Here is a 21,032-nt window from a genome sequence, read left to right on the forward strand (position 1 = left end):
GAGGGCTAAAGCAATAGCACAGAGGGTGAAACGCTTATTTGCACATGGCCAGCCCTGGTTCAATCCCTGGCACCCCATATGGTCCCCAGAGCTTGCCAGGATAGATCCTGACACTCCCATTAGCAATGCTTAGGAGACACTCCCCCCCCCAAAAAAAAAAAGCAAAACCAGGAGTAAGCCCTGAGTAAGCGCCCAGAGCGTGCGCCCTGGCCCTTACCTTGAAAAGAAAAACATTGAATTTATCTCTGTTCTAAGCCATTGATGGGTGCTAGCAGCTGGGAGATGGCTCAACGGGCTGGAGTGCATCCTTAGTATGTGGGAGGCCTGCTTTACTCTCTAGCATTGCATGGTTCCTGAGCACTGCCGAGTGTGGTCAAAATTTTTTTTAAATAGCAGATGAAAACAAGTATTGGCAGAGGTGGAAAAACTAGACCCCTCACACAGTGCTGGTGGGAATAAAAATAATGTGGATATGTAAAAGACTTAGAAATATTTGGAAAAATCTATGGCAAGAACTAGGAATGTAGCTCAGTGGCAGAGTACAAGCCTGACATGTGTGAGAAGCTAAATTTGGTCCCTGGCACCACAAAAAACAAAAACAAAACATTTGCAAATTATTTTTAAAAAACAAAAAACACAGTTATATATAATAGGTCAATTACAAGTATATATATAGACACAAAAACTTATATGCAAATAGCAGTATTCATGGGCTGGAGCAATAGCACAGCGGGGGGGAGGGTGTTTGCCTTGCATGCAGCCAATATGGCTGACCTGAGTTCAAGTCCTCGGCCCCTCTCGGAGAGCCTGGCAAGCTACCAAGAGTATCTCACCCGCAAGGCAAAGCCTGGCAAGCTACCCATGGCGTATTCGATATGCCAAACACAGTAACAATTGTCACAATGGAGACATTACTGAACCCGCTTGAGCAAATCGATGAACACTGGGAGGACAGTGACAGTGACAGTGCTATGTACACAGATATTACTTAGGAACAAATACACACATAATCACGACTATTCTATGTTGGTGACCCATGTAATTTCACTGGTTTAAAAAGACGAGACAGGGGGCTGGAGTGATAGCACAGTGGGTAGGGCGTTTGCCTTGCATGTGGCCAACCCGGGTTCGATTCCCAGCATCCCATATGGTCCCCTGAGCACCGTCAGGTGTGACCCAAAAAGCAAAAACAAAAACAAAAACAAAACCCCAAATAGACAAAGGACTGCAGCACACATAGGGGGAACCCTGGGTTTGATCTCTGGCACAAGCACTGCCAGGAGTAACCCCTCCCCCTTCTGCCCCAGTGCTCCCAGCACACTACCAGGTATGGCCCCAAAACAAACAAAATAGATGTTAAAAAGATTACAGTTAAACTTTAGTAGCTGAAAAAGTTGCAGGTGTGAATTTCTGGCAAGCTGAAGACACAATAACATCCAGCAGATTAAAAGCTGACAGCATGGACACCGTTAACCACAGCTGAGTAAGATAAAGGTGAAATTTGGATCAAGTCTTTTCCCACGCAGCTCATCCATTACCTTCTCCAGGTTTGGGGTCCCATCCCAGTCTCTCCCCAATGGGTGAAAAGACATCTTTCACAAACTCCTGGATCTCCTCATAGAAGTCTGTGTGGGACAAGAGAGTTGAGAGGATCCCCAGGTTACAGCTCAGGTCGCTCCACACAGTGTAATTGGGCTCATTCACAAAAGCCTCCATGACTTTTAGAACCTCTACAGTGCTAATGATTCCAGCTCGAGCCTGGGATAGGAAAAAACATCATTCAATCCAGTCTTCAAGAAAAAATAAGACAAACACAAGCATGCATTCCTGCCTGATCACCACAGTCAGCTTTCACCAAAGACAAGAGGACAGAAACAGGATAAAAATCCTCGGACAACAATATTCTTTGGTTACTATTTTGCTGTTTATGAAAGAGCCCTCTTTTTTTAAAAAATGCTAAAGTTAATTTGGAAAAAAAAGGATAAAAAAAGGGAAACCAATTAACTTCCTATTTCTATCTGGCTTCTGGGATTTTATTTTTCTTTTGAGATTTTTTTCATACTTTCAGAAAAGCTACAAAAACAGTTCGGGCTTCAGTTTTTGACAGAGTCTCTTTCAAAACTGGACCTGTAAACTGTGTCAGCTTCAGCCTGTTCTTTCCTCATTTCTAAAAGAATGCAAACTGGTAGGCACTACAAATTCAGAGCCTTTTCAAAATGGGCTAACAGAGCTGGGAAAAAGAACTTCTGTTCCAGCAGCCAAGTACACAGACCCCATCGCCTGGGACTGTCGCTCTCAGCACGGAGACCAGCAGATGGGAGGGCTGGGGCATCAATGCTGATCTGTGCTGATGCGAAAGAGGAATCCAAAACCAGTTACTGCATCAGGGAGGGAAATTTTCAAGTCGAATTTAAAGGCATAGTAGGAGAAATCTGACAGTTCTGTCACAAAGATATTTACAAATCCTCTAACCTATGCTGTAGCCATAGAGGTATCTCAAATTCTTCCTGAAATCAAGTCAAATATAAATTAACTCTAAAGCTAATGGCTACCAAATTCTGAGTAGCAACACAAATTACAAAAAAAAAAATTAGACTTTTCCAATAAAGTCCAATTACTATTTTAGAAAAATAGGACACTCTGAGGCAGGAAAATTTCTTCAAGCCTCCTATTTCTACTGAAAAACAAAGGAGAATTTAAGTATAGTTGCAAAAAGCTGGCTTAAGAGTACTGAAATGGGGTTTATTTCTAGTAAGTAATATAATTAGCCTTGCCATATTAATAATTCATTTGTTCTAGTCCAATGACAACTTAACCTTCAAGAAGGATGTCCTTTCAATTATGTTTCAAACAATCCACAAAAAGCTAGACTCACCCTACTATGTGAATGAGAGACACTCACCAAAGAGAAGAGGTCATTCTGTAATCCCAGACGATCCACAGGGGGCAGAGAAAGATCGCGGATGCCCGGTAATAAACTTTCCAGCATCGCAGAGCTGTACTGGGTCCGATAGAACCCAACCGTTCCAAGATTTAACTGAAAAGATATCCAACAGGCATTATTAAACTGCTTGCTTGGTGCACAGCTCAAAGTCAAGGCTTCAGGTGCTCTTGACTTACTTAGAAGAGCAATCTTTTTATAGGTGTGAAAGGAATTCTAGTTTTACTATATCTGAATGAAAACAATTCTATGCTAATCTAACAGAATCTGAAATGAAACAAGACATAAAGACGTAATTTGTTAGTGATACAGAAGCACAAAGAAAGCAGAACCTTCGGGATTGGAGCAATAGTATAGTGGGTAGAATGTATGCCTTGCATGCAGCTGACCCAGGTTTGATCCCCAGCAACTTTTTTCATATGGTTTTTAAATGAGTAACCATCATCATTATTCTTTATGGGTGTATTTACCAACAGTAAAAAAAAAAGCTATATAAATATTCTGATAAATACATACACACAGTAAATATGTACTTATAAATCACACCATTTAAATAAAAACTGTTAATTTTCTAATCTTTTACATTAGGTACAATACCTGGACTTTATTACAACTACAGTATACACAAAACTTTTTCCCCATTGATAAGAATGTTTCCATATAACTGAATAAGCTTCCAGACTGTAATTTCTGATGTTAATGTAACATTAAACTAAACAGGGGCCGGGGAGATGGCTCAGAGAGCTAGAGTGCATATTTGGTATGTGGGAAGTCTTGGATTTGATTTCTGGCAACATGTAGGATAAAACCCAAGCAACTCATCACTGCTGGAAAAACACTCTCCACCCCAATCTCTATCCCTAATCTGCACCCCACTCCTCTGAGTGTGGTCCCAAACCCAAAACAAGTGTGTGTGTATGTGTGTGTGGTGTGTGGTGTGTATTTAAAATTGATTTATTTACTTTGTCTCCTGCCCCCATGCCTGGCTGTCCTCACCGGGTCCCTTGGAAGGGGGCGAGTTGAGTTCCCCCCCACCCCCCACCCCGAGCAGAGCCCCAGCAGTCAAAGACCTCCGGAACCAGCCACAGCCATGCTGAGATCACTCTCCATGTTCGGATAAGCCTCACGCATGAAGGAACCGGCAGAGGAACCCAGGCATGCAGGTCCCGGGGCTGAGATCTCCAAGCCTGCTCGGATCGGAACTGGGCCTCCTCCACCCAGATCCCCCATCTTCCAGTAGGGAGGTGTCACACCCACCAACTGCCCCTGGCGCCGTGTAATCCCATCAACGTCCAACACCCAGAGACTATAAAACCTAGCTCCTGGAAGCGTGCAGCCGCGAATCTTATTATCTAGTTCTTACTCTGGAGAACCCAGCAGGCTACCAAAAGTATCCTGCCCACACGGCAGAGTCTGGCAAACTCCCCGTGGCATACTCAATATGCCAAAAACCAGTAACAATGATGGGTCTCATTCTCCTGACCCTGAAAGAGCCTTGAACATGGCACTTTCTAAAATCTCAGGGCTAGGACGAAGGAGACGTTAACTGGTGCCTGCTTGAGGAAATCGATGAACAACAGGATGATCGTGATCGTGATGGTAATCGTTTCTGGCCATGCTAATCTTCTCTGTATCGTTCCAATTTAGTCTATGTGCTGCGAAGCAGTAACAAGTCTGACAATGGAGACGTTACTGGGCCCACTTGAGCAAATTGATGAACAACGGGAGGACAGTGCTACAGTGCTCCTTTGTTTCTGGGGGCCACAACTGGTCGTGCTCTGCTTGGGGAACCATATGTAGTGCTGGGGATCAAACTGGCATTGGCTGCATAGAAGGCAAGCACCTTACCCCTTGTACTACTTCTCTGGCCTCCTAAGTATACTGAGAAAATATATTTAAAAATTAAAACAGGGAAGGAATGCCCCCCCCCAAGAAAAACCCAACAGTCTAAAGCAATGTAAAATTCCTATTAAAAATGTATAATTGGCAGAAAAGTTAGTAAATACTTATATTAACACTGGTCACAAAGTACAGAATAATGATTAAAGATCTGGAGCAATAGCACAGGAGGTAGGGTGCTTGCCTTGCACGCGGTTGCCAGCATCCCCCAGTGCACTGCCAGGAGTAACTCCTGAGTGCATGAAGCAGAAGTAACCACAAAAATAAAAAATTTAAAAAAAAACAAACCCAGAATAATGACTAAGATTTATCAGCTGTGGGGTCTGAGGAATAGGACAACAAGTAGAACATTTGCCTTATATGTGACTAATGCAGGTTTTATCCCTGGCATCCCATATAGTCCCCTGAGCATCGCCATAAGTAACCCCTGAGCATCGCTGGGTATGGCCAAAACAAACAAAAAGAAAACAACAACACAACAACAACAAAAAACCCAAAACCAGATTTACCAGTTGCTATTTTTTTGTGAAATGATTTTAAGTACCAGCTAAAGGAATGTGCCGTCTCAGTGATACAAACCAATTATTATATGTCTGATCCCCCTTGATTATAGACATACACATAAGCATTAGCATGTCATTATGGTGACAGAGCAGTTTGAAGCTCAAGACTACAAAGGCTTTGGTTAATGAGACTGTATCCCTTATCTGTTTATTTATGACTCCTTTCCTAACATAAGGGAAAGATGTATACAACATTAAATTTCAAACAAAAAAGTTTAGAAATTATCCTATCTTTGCAACTCCTGGTCTAAACTCAAGTGATAAAATCTAGAGCCAGGCATAAAATACACAGAGAAAGTGAGAGAAATAATTCAGCTTAGGTAAACTTTCTGGACTCACCTTCACCCACTGGTCTGGTTTGACATTTTTCAAAGTCACAGTCATCTCCGGCTTGTCCATTAGAACTTTCAGTTTGGCCTGGCTGGGATCTTCACTTGTAGAGATTGTGATGGGAACCATCCACTGGGGACAGTCTTCTCCTTAAGCAAGAGAAAAGCAAAAAAGAAAAACTTGGAAATATCATCTCAGTTGAAGAAACAGAAGCTTAGGTGGAAAGGAAGGACCCGTAACCATCTATACACAAGTCTGGGTCTAAGTGTGAAGCTAAGAGCTGATTTTCAATGGCTGCTCCTTCTTCCAGATAAGCTGAATAATAGGGCAGATATAAAGGTATTTATCAACGAAATCACATAGTAAAACTTTACTCACATGTAGAAACAAATACGAGATTAATGAATTTTTTGTCCCTCCTCAGAGCGACAGACTCGGCAATGATTTTACTTAAAATTCACCTCAAGTAGATGAAAGTTCTCACAAGGTATTTAAAACGGATTGTCAGTTACTAACCGGTATGTACACTGCCGAAGCACTATTTTTACTACTGTGATAGATAGGATCAACAGTTCCTGGGAACTGAGAAATCATATCTGAGATGTCAAAGCTTTTATAGGGTTGATACATATATTCTCTTAGCTCTCAGAAAGCAAAACACACTTCGCATTAAGATGCTGAACAAAAGAGAGTCACCATCCAGGTAATTCTTGGTCAATCCTATAGAGCAGACTATAGCCATGAAGCAGAAAAGGTTGACTGTGACTCTCGAGGACCTGCCTGTACAATTGTACAATTAGCCTCTCATCTGACCTTTCAGACATACTGAGTAACCTACGTGCTAAGAAGTTTAAGGTTGGAAGACTCTGGTGCTCAAGGGACCACGTGATACCAAGGACGAGGAAATGCCCTTAAGCTATCTCAATAACCAAAACCTGTTCAGGGTTTTTTTTTTTTTTTTGGTGGGGGAGATAGGAGTGGGAAGGGGTGGTGGTGGTGGTGGTGGTGGTGGTAATGGCAGGGATTTGGAATACCACCGAGCGGTGCTGAGGGAACTATATGGGATGTTGGGGATCGAATCAGGGTCAGCAACATGCCAGGGAAATGCCTTATGTCCCTGGCCCCCAAAGCAGTATCTCACTCCTCTCTCCTCCCTCTTTTCCTCCCCCCACTGACCTCCCCTCGCCACTCTCTCATTGTCTGTGTTTTTTGCACATCAACCAGCACTCAGGGCTTACTCTTGGCTCTATACTTAACCCTGGCAGGCTGCACTGGCTTTTCAGTGGGCAGACACTGTATGTATCTTCCTCTTTGAGGACTACTGTTTTATTATTCATTTATTTAACTTTTAGGTTATATCCAGCAATGCTCAGGGGTTACTCCTGGCTCTGTAGGAATTACTTCTAGCAGTGCTTGGGGGAGAGGGGGGGCAATGGGATACCAGGAATTGGACCCGGGCCGACCATGTGCAAGGTAAATGCCCTACCAGCTGTACTATAGCTCCAGTCCTTGGACTACTGTTTTAAAGAAGTGAAAAAAAAAAAAGGTGCAGAAAGAAACTTTACTTTTTTCAACTAACACTTAGTTTTCTGGGTTAAAAGAGTCTGACGGGCCAGAGAGACAGTACTGTGGGTCTGGCAGTTGCCGTGCATGTGGCTACCCATGTTCTACCCTTGGCTTCCTGTATGTTCCCCTGAGCACTGTCAGGAGTAAGCCCTGAGCACCACTAGGTCTCGCCCAAACAACAACAACAAGAAGAACAAGAGTCTGATGACATGTAAAAATATCTAATAATGCAAAGTTGAGGATCTCAGAATACTAGTCTTTTACTTGAATTCCCAAGTCTTTCACTTATTAGAAAGGTGGTCTTAGGCAATTTAACGAATCTCAGCTCCTCATTTATAAAGTGGAAATAAAACTAGCTACATAAATAGGGTTGCTGAGAATATGAGACAGGGGTCACTTATGGAAGATAGCAAATGATTGGCACTTGAATTAAAATCACTGAACTTTCTGTACTTACAATGCATAAGATTTTTTTAAGAAGTCACCCACATAATACATAACAGCTTTTCTTCTCTAAGAATTAAGTAGATATAGTACTTCTTGGGAGCTCCTATCTTTCTTTATTTATTAGTTTACAACAATACAGAGAAATATAAAAAGTTTTAAAACTCTGAGATTGTGACACTAAAAATACTATAAATTTCTTATAATTTTCTACATTTTTTTCTTTTGCCTTTTTGGGTCAATTCTGGCAATGCACAGGGGTTACTCCTGGTTCTGCATTCAGAAATTACTCCTGGCAGTGCTCAGGGGATACTAGGGATCGAACCCGGGTCAGCCGCATGCAAGGCAAATGCCCTACCCACTGTCCTATTGCTCCATTTGGTTTGAATTCTATTACCATTTACTTACTTTTATTCAATTCTATTAGAAATATTTTTAAGTGGGTCATTTTTTCCTATTAGTTGGAACGCCATAGGTATGGTAACCTAAATCACCGACAGATCCCACTTTGAGCTCTTTGCTTACCCATATATGGTCCACTGGCACAGAACTTCTTCTGGGACAACCTCAATAACCGATCATCTTCCACCTAAGAAGCAAAACAAAAGCTAGAGTAGCAGCAACATTTTTTTGGGGGGGAGGGACGTGGCCAAGGGGTGGGAAAGAAAAGACAATATTTCTGTGGCAAAGTAAATGGTGAATCTGCAAATTTTTTGAGTACAAATACCATTCTGCAAAAATGCATAATGGTAAAGATGATGAAAGTAAAGAATGCAAGAAAGGTCACTATCATTTGGGCCTCAAAATAACAATACTTTAAATAAAAGTTCAGGTTCCTGGGGCTGGAGTCATAATATCGCGGGTAGAGCTACATAATACAGCCCCTAAAAGACATGTATCTCAATGAAAACTTTAAACTATCACTAATCTCAAAGGACACTACCAATAAATACTTCTACTACAAATAATTTTAATCTTTCTAGAAGGCAACTGTTTTTGGTGGGGAACACACCCAGTGGTGCTCAGGAGTTGCTCCTAGGGATCAAACAGGGGTAGCCACAAGCAAGTAAGTGCCTTATCTCATGTACTGTCTTTCTGGTGGTGGTAGGGGGTGGGGTGGGGGGATGGAGGTCAAGTCTTGAATCCTTTTCTGTTTCTAGAAAGTAGCACCATTACCTTGGCATTCAAAATTCAGCAACTGATAAATATGAAAGAGAAACACACGTGGCTTTAAAGGATGAGATTTTCTTCAATGAAAAAACCAAAAGAGTGGGGCACAAGTCATAGGAAAAGAGGAGGGCAGGGGCTGGAGAGACTGCTCAGTAGCTGGATAAGGAATGGTAAATGCAGGAGGCCCAGGTTCAATCTCTAACATGGTCCCCCAAGCAGTAATGTAAAGTAAAGGCCCTCCCGTTGTTTGTCGATTTGCTTGAGCGGGCCCAGTAACGTCTCCATTGGAGACTTTGTTGTTACTGTGTTTGGCATTTCGAATACTCTCGGTAGCTTGCCGGGCTCTCCAAGAGGGGCGGAGGAATCGAACTCGGGTCGGCAATGTTGGCTGCGTGCAAGGCAAACGCCCTACCGCTGTGCTATCACTCCAGCCCACAGTATTAACATAAAATTAATATTAATATGGGGGGGGGGGTCACCACAGCAGTGCTCAGGACCTACTCCTGGCTTTGTGCTCAGGGATCACTCCCGGTGGGGCCTAGGGAACTATATCGGAGGCCAGGGATCAAACCAGGGTCAGCTAGGTACAAGGCAAATGCCCTACCTCCTATACTATTACTCTAGCCCTCAGACTCTGAGCAAAATTACAGAATTACATATATCAACAAAATTATGGAGTAGGCCAAAAAGCAAAACCCCAAACCAAAACCAATTTTTCTTAAAAAGAGATATGCCCAGAACAGCTAAAATAACATAATTTGCCAACTGAGTCCAGTATAAACTATCTGTAAGGAACAGAATGAAAAACTAAAACAACATTCTTTAGTTTTGGAATGAAGGAAGCAATGGTTACCTTCATGCAAGAAACCTGCTAATGCCAGGTTAAGGAGACAGCTCAAAGGGCTAGAGCATATGCTTTGTATGAGGCAGCCCCAGGGTGAGTAACTGGCACTGCACGGCTGAATAAGCACCGTTAGGTATGGTGTCAACCAAAGGACTACTAATGAACTAATGAGGGCAAAACTTCTTGCACGAAAAGTACAAAAGTTGTAATCCAAATAACTGTGTCACCCATCCAACATTAAAAATTAACTCTGAAGAATTATACTGAGGCCAGAGAGTTCAGTAGGCTGGAGATACTGTTTTGCAAGTGGGAGGCCCAGGATCAATGCCTGGCATTACATGGTATGCTGAGTACCTCTAGGAGTGACTTCTGAGCACTACTAGGGATGGTCCGAACCAAACCATAACAACAACAAAATGTCTTTTTAAAAATAGGTGTTGAGGGGCTGGAGTGATAGCACAGCAGGTAGGGCGTTTGCCTTGCACGCGGTCGACCCGGGTTCGATTCCCAGCATCCCATATGGTCCCCCAAGCACGGCCAGGAGTAATTCCTGAGTGCATGAACCAGGAGTAACCCCTGTGCATCGCTGGGTGTGACCCCCCAAAAAAAGGTGTTGAATTTTTCCAAACGCTTTTTCCACTTCTGAGACAATTCTGTTCCTCCAAATTGACTGTGGGGATCAGAGAGACAGTACAGTGGGCAGGGCACTTTTGCCTTGCACACAGCCAACCCAAGTTTGATCCCTGCATTACATGCATATGGTCCAACCACAAGTAACCCCTAAATAAAGAGCCAGAATGCATGCATGTGCCATGCGCGCATGAACACGCACGCACACACACACACACAACCAGCACCATTACCACCACCAAACAACACCTGACTGTGATGTACTGATTATGAACCACCATACTGATTGCATTTTTTTGATTTGGCTTTTTCAGCCATACTCAGCAGTGCTTAGGGCTCTGGCTCTTATTGGTTCTGGCTCAGTGCTTGGGGCGGGCTCACTCCCAGTAGTGCTCAGGGTGTCAACCGTGAAGTGCTGGGGATCAAATCTGGGGCTTTTACACATGCAAAGAATGTGCTCCAGTCCTCTGGGTCATCTCCCTGGTCCCTACTTTTTAAATGTTTAAAATGTTTAATCAAGTTTACATTCCTGGAATAAATCTCAATTCAGTGGGTTCTTTTGTGTGTCTTTTGGTCAAACGCAGTCACGGTATGTATTTACCCACAAAGGGGCTCAGGAGATCACATGGGAGAGCTGGGGATCAAACAAATGGACTGCCTGCAGGGCAACCCCATTATCCGCTGTGTTACCAGTCTGGTCCTTACTTAGTGGTTTTAGAATTATCCCAACAAATTTACAGCGTTTTCCTTGGAGAGAGTAAAAAATAGGCAACATTTTGTATTCCTACAGTAAGAATGTGTAGTTTGAACAATAGGAGAGCACACCGTGCACACCGTTTATCACCGAGACATTAACACAGATACTAAAGCACCCAGGAAAGAAAAGGAACTGATTTAAAATACTTAAATATAAAAAAGCAAATTTAAAAAGCAGAGCAAATGGATGGTCTTCTTCTTAAGAACCAGCTTACCTGTTCCGCTTCCACATAAATGAGGGGGAAGCCCATTTGCTTCGTCCAGGTATTCATCACGGCTGCTATTGGTTTACCACTAGCATTTTCTAAACTTTCCCAGAGATCCTCTAGAAGATAAATACAACAAAAAGCTAAAACGTCTACATCTCTATTTCTCTAAAGAAACCAGAAATTTTATATAACTCTTGACACTGAGCTGCTAACTGATGTTTTGGTCTTTTGGGTTCAGGGGGCAGAGAGTGGGTCAAATTAATATTCTCAGGCCCGTACCTCCATTAAGTTCTATCACAAAAACTGATTTTGTACTCTAAGATGTTCTTGATTGTTGCAATTAATTTAAAAAACAAAACAAAAAGACCCTAAAAATTGAGACAAACAAAAGACAAAAGTCCAAACATGAACCAACAGAGGAGCCAGAGACAGTGCAGCAGGGAGGGCACTTGCCTTGTATATGCTCACTGGGATTTGGTCCCCAGCATCCCAGATGATCCCCTGAACCCGCCACAAGGGATCCCTGAGCACTGAGTCAGGAGTAAGCCCTGAACACAGCCAGGCATGGTCCAAAAACAAAAAGAAAAAAGAAAAAAAATATTCAAAATTGCTACAGAGCAATCATTCACAAACTTAAAGCTATTACACTCAATCAAGGGAAGCCAATAAATACTTAATGCTGAACAGGCTGAAGGAAAATTCATAGAGTCAAACAGCATTAGTGGCAGGGTAATGCATATAGCAATATAATGTGATAGATACTAAACTGGGGCATGGACCAAGGGAAAGCACTTAGAGAAAAATGCAGAGAGAATAAAGGCTCCACGAGAAATTACTTGTTTTGCAGCTTTAAGAGGAGTTGTTGATTAGACAAATGGGAAAGAAAGGCATTTCTAGGAAGACAGAATAATCTATGTACTGAAAGAAAAGCATAAGGACAAAAAAATACCAACAACAGCAATATATTCAATAAACTGAGCATACAGGGCACACGTAACCAACAGAAGCTAAGATTAAACGTATCAGAGGCTGAACAGTTTAAGATTACACAGATCACATTTCCAGACCTTATTGTGAAGGGAATGTGACATGTCAAGGTTTTTTGTTTTAGATTTGTTCTTGGACTGCATCCAGTGGTCAAAAGGATGATCCAAACAGATTATCACTTTAGACCGATAACCCTAGCTAGGCTATGGAAGGAGCTGGAGAACGGCAAGATGCAGCTAATTAGCAGACAACCGCACAAGCCTTGCAGAGATCAGGAAGGCAGGAGGAAAAGAGCAGCAGGACAGACAGAGGGTGCCAACCTGTGGTTAAGGGAAAGGGATGGATGGCAATGGAAAAGTACTTAAACTGCCAACTGCCTTTCAGAAGGAATAAAAACAAACCAAAACAGTTACATGGGTTTGGGCCTTGTCATTCAAAGAGTGGTCTGGGAACTGATAGTACTGGCTATCTGATTACAAATGCAGACTCTCTTGGGCCAGCAGGCAGGACACTTGCCTAGAGAGGTGGATCCAGGTTCAATCCCCAGCACCACATATGGTTCCCCAGGCACAGCCAAGAGAGATCCACAAACACTGCAGGGTGTGGCCCCAAAACAAATAAAACAATAGAAATGCTTTATTTCTCAGGCTGGGGGAAGTCTCAGGCTTCCCCCAGCCCTACTTCATTAGAAATTTTAAAAAGATTCCAGGCAACTGCATTTACATTACAATTTAGGAAGTATAAAGTTCTTTGTTTACATATAATAATATGTGCATGCCAAAGACTAGAAACTTGCATATTCTGGGGACAGTGGGTAAAGTATAATTCCCACTACAACATCCGGTTCTCTAGGTCTCTTAGCCCTGCCGGATCAATCCCTGAGCAGCAATGCCAAGAGTAAGCCCTGAGCATGGATGCCTGTGGCTCAAACAAACAAAAAAATTTAAAAAAGAAAAAATCTTGCCTATTTTTCAGTAGCTTTAGAACACAATGCCTCTCCATTTTATAAACTACAGTGGAAATGTACATGGTGGGGAAGGGAAGACAAGATTATACCATGTCATAAAAGTCTTAAACACAAAAATATTGTTTTTTTATTTTTTGCTGGAGATGGGGGACTGAACCCAGGGCTTCAGATATGCAAAGCAATCCCGCCTCTGCATATCTGCCCCTCCCCACCCCACAACCCCACAACCGGAAGAGCCCAGGATCAGATGGCTCTTCGTCATTCTATTAGACACTAATGATATGCAAAACTTAGTGACCCCTCTCTTCCCAGTCAATCAGACTTGCCCACCCTATTGGAGAGGCCACTCAGCACGTGCAAGACTCTCCATTTCTAGCTAAGCTGGAAAAGGCGACCTGAGGCAGGGCCCGGAAGCCCAGTGGAGGAGTGCTTGCCTTGCACATGTGAGGTCTTTGGTTCTATCCCAGAATCGCAAAACGAAACTAGTGATTACCTGTGGCAGCATTCTTCTGCTGGAACTTGGTTAGATACATGTTCATTCCTTTCTTAAAGTCCTAGTGAGAGGAAAAACAACTTTTAAAATCTGGGAGTCAGAACTCAGATTTTATAGTATAGTACTAAATAACCAATATAACCAATATATAACCAATAATCAATATATGAAGCCAGGGAGACAACTCGGGCAGAAGCAGACTGCATATGCAAGAGCAGCAGCACATATGCAGATGCACAGTCCCCTAAGAACTCCCGTGGGAGCCCCCAGCTCTCTGATGGGAGTGACCCTTCCTCCAAAATACTGAAAAACCACACCACCTACTGCCTTTTTCACACACACACACACACACACACACACACACACACACACACACACACGATGGGAGTGACCCTTCCTCCAAAATACTGAAAAACCACACCACCTACTGCCTTTTTCACACACACACACACACACACACACACACACGATGGGAGTGACCCTTCCTCCAAAATACTGAAAAACCACACCACCTACTGCCTTTTTCACACACACACACACACACACACACACACACACACACACACACGATGGGAGTGACCCTTCCTCCAAAATACTGAAAAACCACACCACCTACTGCCTTTTTCACACACACACACACACACACACACACACACACACACACACACACACGATGGGAGTGACCCTTCCTCCAAAATACTGAAAAACCACACCACCTACTGCCTTTTTCACACACACACACACACACACACACACACACACACACACACGATGGGAGTGACCCTTCCTCCAAAATACTGAAAAACCACACCACCTACTGCCTTTTTCACACACACACACACACACACACACACACACACACACACACCTACTGCCTTTTTGGGGACCAGGGGCCAGAGATATAGTAGCTGAGCATGTGGCCAGAGATATAAGGCACTTGCTTAGCATGTGGCTGACCCAGGTTCAACCCCTAGCATCCCATATAGTCCTCTAAGAGTACCAGGAGTGTGATCCCTGAGCAGAGTCAGGAGTAAGCCCTGAACACAGCCAGGTATGACACTGTACCCCCACCCCCCGAAAGTAACAATTTTTTGCCTTCTATTTTTATTCTATTCATTTTTAATTTATATCAGTCTCTCATCCACCCTTCATCATTCATCAAAGAGACCAAAAGAATCAATAAAAAAAGTGAAATCAAGATGTCTAGATTCTAGAAAAATTACATAGGAACTTACTCTAAGTAAACTCAAGCATGTTCCCCATATTAAACTCCATGATACTATAAAGAAATACAGATTTATAAAATCATTTTTTCATCTTTTACCTTATCCCCAATGTAGTCGTGTAGCATTCGGATGACAGAGGCACCTTTGCTGTATGATATAGCGTCAAATATCTCGTCCACTTCAGAAGGATGCCCCACATTCACCTGGCAGACAGTGCGAGTCAGGGTTATGGTGGGAAGCAGAGAGACTGGAATACTGAATTACTTAAAAAGCTCTCTAGAACACCCATCTCACTCATAAACTGATTTTTTTTTGAGTTTTTCTCTGTCTTTAGCTCATTCACTCATAATAAAATGACATGTTTCCAAAGAAGGATAGCAACAAATTCTAAAAATCTGGAACACATAACATGCCCTTCAGATCTTACGCTATGGGTTCCAGACTTGATTGCTATGGAGGTGTTTGGAAAGTGGTGGTGATGGAGAGATGAAAGACACTAAATTTCCTGCATTAATTTTAACTATTTCCAATTTTGCAAAGTAGAGGTTAAATATATCAAAGTAGACTAGAAGTTTAGCTCTTTGGTGGCAAAACATATACATAAAAACAAAATGAGAGCAATAATACAGCAGTAGGGAGATTCTTGCACAGAGCCGACCAGGATTTGGTCCCCAGCACCCTATGTGATTCCGCAAGCCTGCCAGGAGTGCTCCCTGAGTCCAGGCAGAGTGAGGAGTAAACTCTGAGAGCACCACTGGGTGTGACCCCCCAAAACAAAATTAAATAAGGGACCAGAGAGATAACAGAACAGGTAAGGATCCTGTCTTGCACATGGGTGACCGGGGTGTGATCCCTGGAGCACTGGCAGGAATGATCCCTGAGTGAAAAGCCAGGAGTAACCCCTGAGCACTGCTGGGTGTAGCCCCCCAAAGCAAACAAAAATCCAAATGAAATAAGGACAAGAAAAGTCAAGAGAAAATAAAAACAAAACCAGACAATAACAATAAAAGAACACGTTCAGAATTTTTGGGGGGGAAACAATGGAAACGTAATCTTCCCTCTCTAAGTATACTGACCAAGAGGTATTGTTCTACCAAACTATTAAACATAATTAGAACTAATTTTGTTAAATTTTCAAACTGGAAATAAAAACCGTAAAAGCCAGTAAAATTATCCATACATTCTTCTTTTCAGAGTCCAAAGTACAACATATGACTTATTTCATTGAAAACAAGATCAAAGGTCAATGGCGAGCAATGTTCACCTCAATAGGATGGCTGTTATCTAAGGCGTCAAGCTCCTGCGCACGGGTGTAGTCCGCAGAAACAAATTGAGTCCAGATATCATACTCTGGGAAGCAATGGTCTACACACAGATACTCAATCCATGATGCAAAGCCTTCATTTAACCAAAGGTGAGTCCACCATTCCTAAAAACAACAGATAACAACATGTAAGGAAACAGAAAGAAGAAAAGGCAATAGTTATTCTACAATTTGAAAACTCAGGGATGCCTTCCACCACACTTGCTTCCACTTCCAACCTGAGAAACTAAAATTTAATCCAAAACATTTCGTAAATAACTCACATCTCTTGAACCAATGAAATGCCTAAAGCAGATGTTTAAAAAGGCAACTGGCCAGGTGTGGTGATTCAAGGAGGTGTGCGGAGCACATGCTTTGCCACAGGAGCCCTGTTGTATCCCCATCACCACAAGCTCACCTAGGCACCTCTGAGAGGGATCCCTAAGCATCCAGCCAGGAGCAGCCTCCCAGCACCAGGAGGCATCAGGATGCAGCCCACTGGGAAAGCATTTGTCTTGTGTGTGTGAGGCCCTGGGCTGGTTCCCTGTACCACAAAAAAAGGGATATTGCCTCCCACTCCCACCCACACCCACACCCCTAGTAGAAAAAGGCAACTGGCGTTATTAGGTTATGTCTGAGGAACAGTGAGGGGTGTGGGGCGATCAGGACCACACCTGGCCGTGCTCATGCATTACTCCTGGCTCTGCACTCGAAGATCACTCCTGACAGGCGCAAGACCTCATATGGGGTGCTGGAGATTGAACCCATGGTCAGTTGTGTACATGGCAAGCACCCTACCCACTGAACTATCTTTTCTGACCCCCTGAGGGACAGCTTATGCTAAGTTACCTTTTACAACAAGGTAGAAAAGCAGGAAGAAGGGTAGAAGGGGGAACAATAAAGACATGGGGAGGAGAGGGGATAAGTGCTTTTTGTCTGTTTCGGTCATATCTTGTGGTGCTCAGGGTTTATTTCTGACACTAGCTCTGTGCTCAGGGGTCACTCCAGGAGGAGCTGGGGGACCCTATACGGTGTCAGGGATCAAGCCAGGTCAACGCGTGCAAGGGCAGCACCTTACTCCCTCAACTACCTCTCTATGGCCCAAGAGAGCAGATAAATGTACTGTTACCGATAATTTGGTTTTTAGAAACAAACAAAACACAAGTACATTCATTCTCTCTTGAGGGTTGCCCACATCTCAACATGAGATGTGTGGACTCTCAGCTTTTACTGCTCTGGATATGCCTTTGTTCCCTCTGTCCCCTTAAATATTTCTCTAAATAAACACATCTCCCCACCCTCCGCCTCCCTGCCACTCCACTTCCTAGTTCTCTAAATGAAACTATTTTAGGGGCTGGCACCATAGTATAGTGGGTAGGGCATTTTCCTTGCACGAGGCTGACCTGGGTTTGATTCCCTGCACCTCACGTGGTCCCCCTGAGCCCACCAGGAGTGATCCCTCAGCGCAGAGCCAGGAGTGAGCCCTAAGCACTGCTGGGAGTGGCCCCAAAATAAAAACAAACAAAACCAAAAAAACTCCCAACTATTTTACTTCAAGAAATGAAAAAAAAAAAGAAAGAACTATCACATACAACTTTGGTTTTGCTTAAAAAATAAAACAAGAGGCTGGAGAGCTAGTATAGCAGGTAAGGTGTTTGCCTTGCATGCACCTAACCTGGGTTCAACCCAGGCACTACTTATGGAACTCCAAGCCTCAATAGGATGATCCATGAACACCACAGAGCCAGGAGTAGGTCCTGAGCGCTGATGGAAATTGCCCCAAAACCAAACAGGAAACGGCTGGGGAAGTAGTTCTGGGACAGAATATTTGCTTTGCATGTGGGAAGCCCTGGGTTCAGTTCCTGGCAGAGGACCCTTAAAATAAGCAAAGGAAAAAACCCAAAAGGCTATCAGGACCAAATAAGGAAAACTACAAACTGTTTACATGATGATTATTGAGGCGGGGGGTGGGGGGGGTGGGGGGACACCACGACGACGACTCACTAATGCTGACAACTTTCTAGGTAAAAAAGTAAAGTGATACTATTTACATAGTGTCATGTGAAAATTCATATAGTAAGTCAATAATTGTTTATCACCTGTTAATAAAAATAGTGGCGTAAACAAAGAATATAATGGGTTAAAAAATAAGGTCAATGTTTAAAAAAAAAAAACACAAAAAAACTCTGGCTTGCCCTCCCAAGCCTGTGTATCATATCTTTGCTTGTTTGTTTTTTCCACTCTGGAGTTCTTTCTTTCACTTCCCTCACATCTAAGTAAATTTCATTCAATAAAACAATCTTTCTTCATTGGGGGGTGGGGGTGGGGGTGGGGGGGACACCAAAACCCCCAAGCTCCCAAAACAACCACCACCAATTTTTCTGGCCAGGGCAACAACTCAAAGATCACAGCACACGCCCTGCATGCTCAAGCCCCAGCTGCATCATTTTCACTGCAGGGGCCCCATGTGGGGCCTGAGCATTAGACTGGTATGGCCGGCCTGGTTTTTAGTGTGTTACTGGGAATGGCCCCACACTCAAAGCACTGCGTAGAAGGTCTCTAACAAAACAAACAAAATCTGAGGGGTGCTAGAGAAATGGTACAGTGGGTAGGATGTTTGCCCTGCATGTGACTAACCTGGGTTCAATCCCTGGCACCCCATATGGTTTCCTGAGGAGTGATCCCTGAGGACTGCCAGAAGTGATCCCAATAAAAACAAAAATATACAAAATACTACAACTTGGCTTCCCCAAACAGTACTCTAGGGAGCCCAGGGTTATTCCCAGTGATACTGGTTCCCCCGGGCCAGTGCCTCAATGTTGGGGAATAGGGGTGCAATGTGGTTCTGTCCCTATGGTACTGGGGACAACCAGGGCTATGATGATGGTCTGAAGCCTCCAGAGCTACAGCAGAGGTCCTCAGGAGGCAATGTAGTACCAGGGATGAAACTCAGGTTGGAGGCATTCAAGGCATAAACTTTAACCCTTAATACTATCTCCCCAGTTCCCCAAGTGTCAACTTTTTAAAATATATCAAAAAAAAATTTTTTTTTTTTTGCTTTTTGGGTCACACCTGGCAATGCTCAGGGGTTACTTCTGGCTCTGCACTCAGGAATTATTCCTGGTAGTACTTGGGAGACCATATGGGATGCCTGGGATTGGCCATGTGCAAGATAAATGCCCTCCCCACTGCACTATTACTCCGGCCCCAAAACTGATTTGATCTGATCTATAAAGAAATCTAGACAGATTTGATCTTATCTAAAAAGAAAGCAAGGGATGTATGAATCCGAAAGAGGTGCTAAGGACCATTGCAACCAAAAAAAACCAAAAAAGCATTTTTCAATTCTAGAAAGATAAAATATTTAAAACTGACTGATGAACAACTTCTGGCCTTGGGGCTGGAGAGAGAGTACAGGGTGAAGGCCCTTGCCATGCATATGGCTGACCTGGGGTCAGACCCCAGCACTGCATACATTCCCCTGAGTTCCATTCGGAGTGATCCACACACCCAGAGCTCTGCTGGGTATGACCCAAAAATAACACAACAAAACAACTATTGGTCCAGTGTTATTAGTGTGAAGATAAGTTGGTAGAAACATAAAGTTATTCTCCAAGTTATCTCTATGTCTTTGAATTTCAGTTACTGGAGCAAGCAACGTCTAACAAATATAGAATCGTTACTCAAATCCAATAGATGCTTAAAAGCAAGATGAAATGCAGGTTTCCCCCTATTAAAAAACACTTTTATTTTATTTAGAAAAATTTCAAAATAAAATCAGAAAAAAATAGTTAATAAAGTCCACCTTATGATAAAGTCAATTATCTTGAGCAAAGTGAAGCAACCCCTAAAAAAATCATTTAGTAGCAGTAAATCTGCTACATATTTTTTAAAAATTATTTTTGGGGCCCCACCGAGCAGCGCTCAGAGTGTATTCCTGACTGCATCCCAGGAAGACTTGGGATGCCATATGGGGATGTTGGGGATCAAATCCTCCCCACTGTACAGGATCAAACTTCAGTCCCGCAAACTTGCTATATTTCTAAAAATAACATCTATATACATATGTTTTTTTCTTCTTGTTTTCTTTTTTTCAAAATTTTTTTAACTTTAAGGTTTTCTTAAAGTTTCCAGTGATGCTCAGGGTCACTCCTGGCTCTGTGCCCAGGAATTACTCCTGGTGATCTGAGGGGACCATATGGGGTGCTGCATACAATATAAGCACCCTACCTGCTTTTCTATCTCTGTAGCACCTGTTATTTGTTTTAGGGCCACAACCAGTGTTGTTTAGGGGCCAGCTCCCAGTGATGCTGGAGGGCCTTGCAGTGCAGGGATCAAACACAGGTCTCCTATTTACAAAGCATGTGTTCCAGTGTTCCAGTACTCTGAGCTATCTCCCCGGTCCTTAGTGCCCATGTGAATTAGCATACTTAATTCCATATACAATTATATAAAATTTTTTTCCTTACCCCAAAATAAAATTTTAAACACTAAAAAGCTTTGAAAAAAAAGGGGGGGGAGTTACTTTCAAGGCTGTCTTTATGAAATCTCTCAAAAATTCATGTGATTGTTCTTAACTGTCTTTTTCTCTTGCTTATTTCTCACATACGGACTCAACTAATATCTAGGTCAGGTTCTCTTCTCTGGTAACCTAAAATGCCATCAGGGAATTAGGTTGACTCTAGAATCTCTAGTTCTTCTTCA

General features: G+C 42.9%; 1 protein-coding gene and 1 pseudogene across 1 annotated transcript in view; both read right to left on the reverse strand.

Annotated features, from left to right (window-relative positions):
* NPEPPS (aminopeptidase puromycin sensitive) overlaps nt 1-21,032 on the reverse strand; it is an 87,442-nt gene that overhangs the window by 13,198 nt on the left and 53,212 nt on the right. Inside the window, exons 10-17 of the mRNA XM_056127290.1 lie at nt 16,290-16,454; nt 15,124-15,228; nt 13,800-13,860; nt 11,359-11,468; nt 8,269-8,332; nt 5,743-5,882; nt 2,903-3,037; nt 1,539-1,758 (exon numbers count right to left, since the gene is read on the reverse strand). Of these exons, the coding sequence (XP_055983265.1) occupies nt 1,539-1,758; nt 2,903-3,037; nt 5,743-5,882; nt 8,269-8,332; nt 11,359-11,468; nt 13,800-13,860; nt 15,124-15,228; nt 16,290-16,454 (1,000 nt within the window). The remainder of the gene's footprint in view (nt 1-1,538; nt 1,759-2,902; nt 3,038-5,742; nt 5,883-8,268; nt 8,333-11,358; nt 11,469-13,799; nt 13,861-15,123; nt 15,229-16,289; nt 16,455-21,032) is intronic.
* Nucleotides 4,511-4,609, reverse strand: LOC130036297 (uncharacterized; annotated as a pseudogene).

Source organism: Sorex fumeus, unplaced genomic scaffold (assembly GCF_029834395.1).
Source record: "Sorex fumeus unplaced genomic scaffold, SorFum_2.1 ptg000063l, whole genome shotgun sequence".
Classification (NCBI taxonomy): domain Eukaryota; kingdom Metazoa; phylum Chordata; class Mammalia; order Eulipotyphla; family Soricidae; genus Sorex; species Sorex fumeus.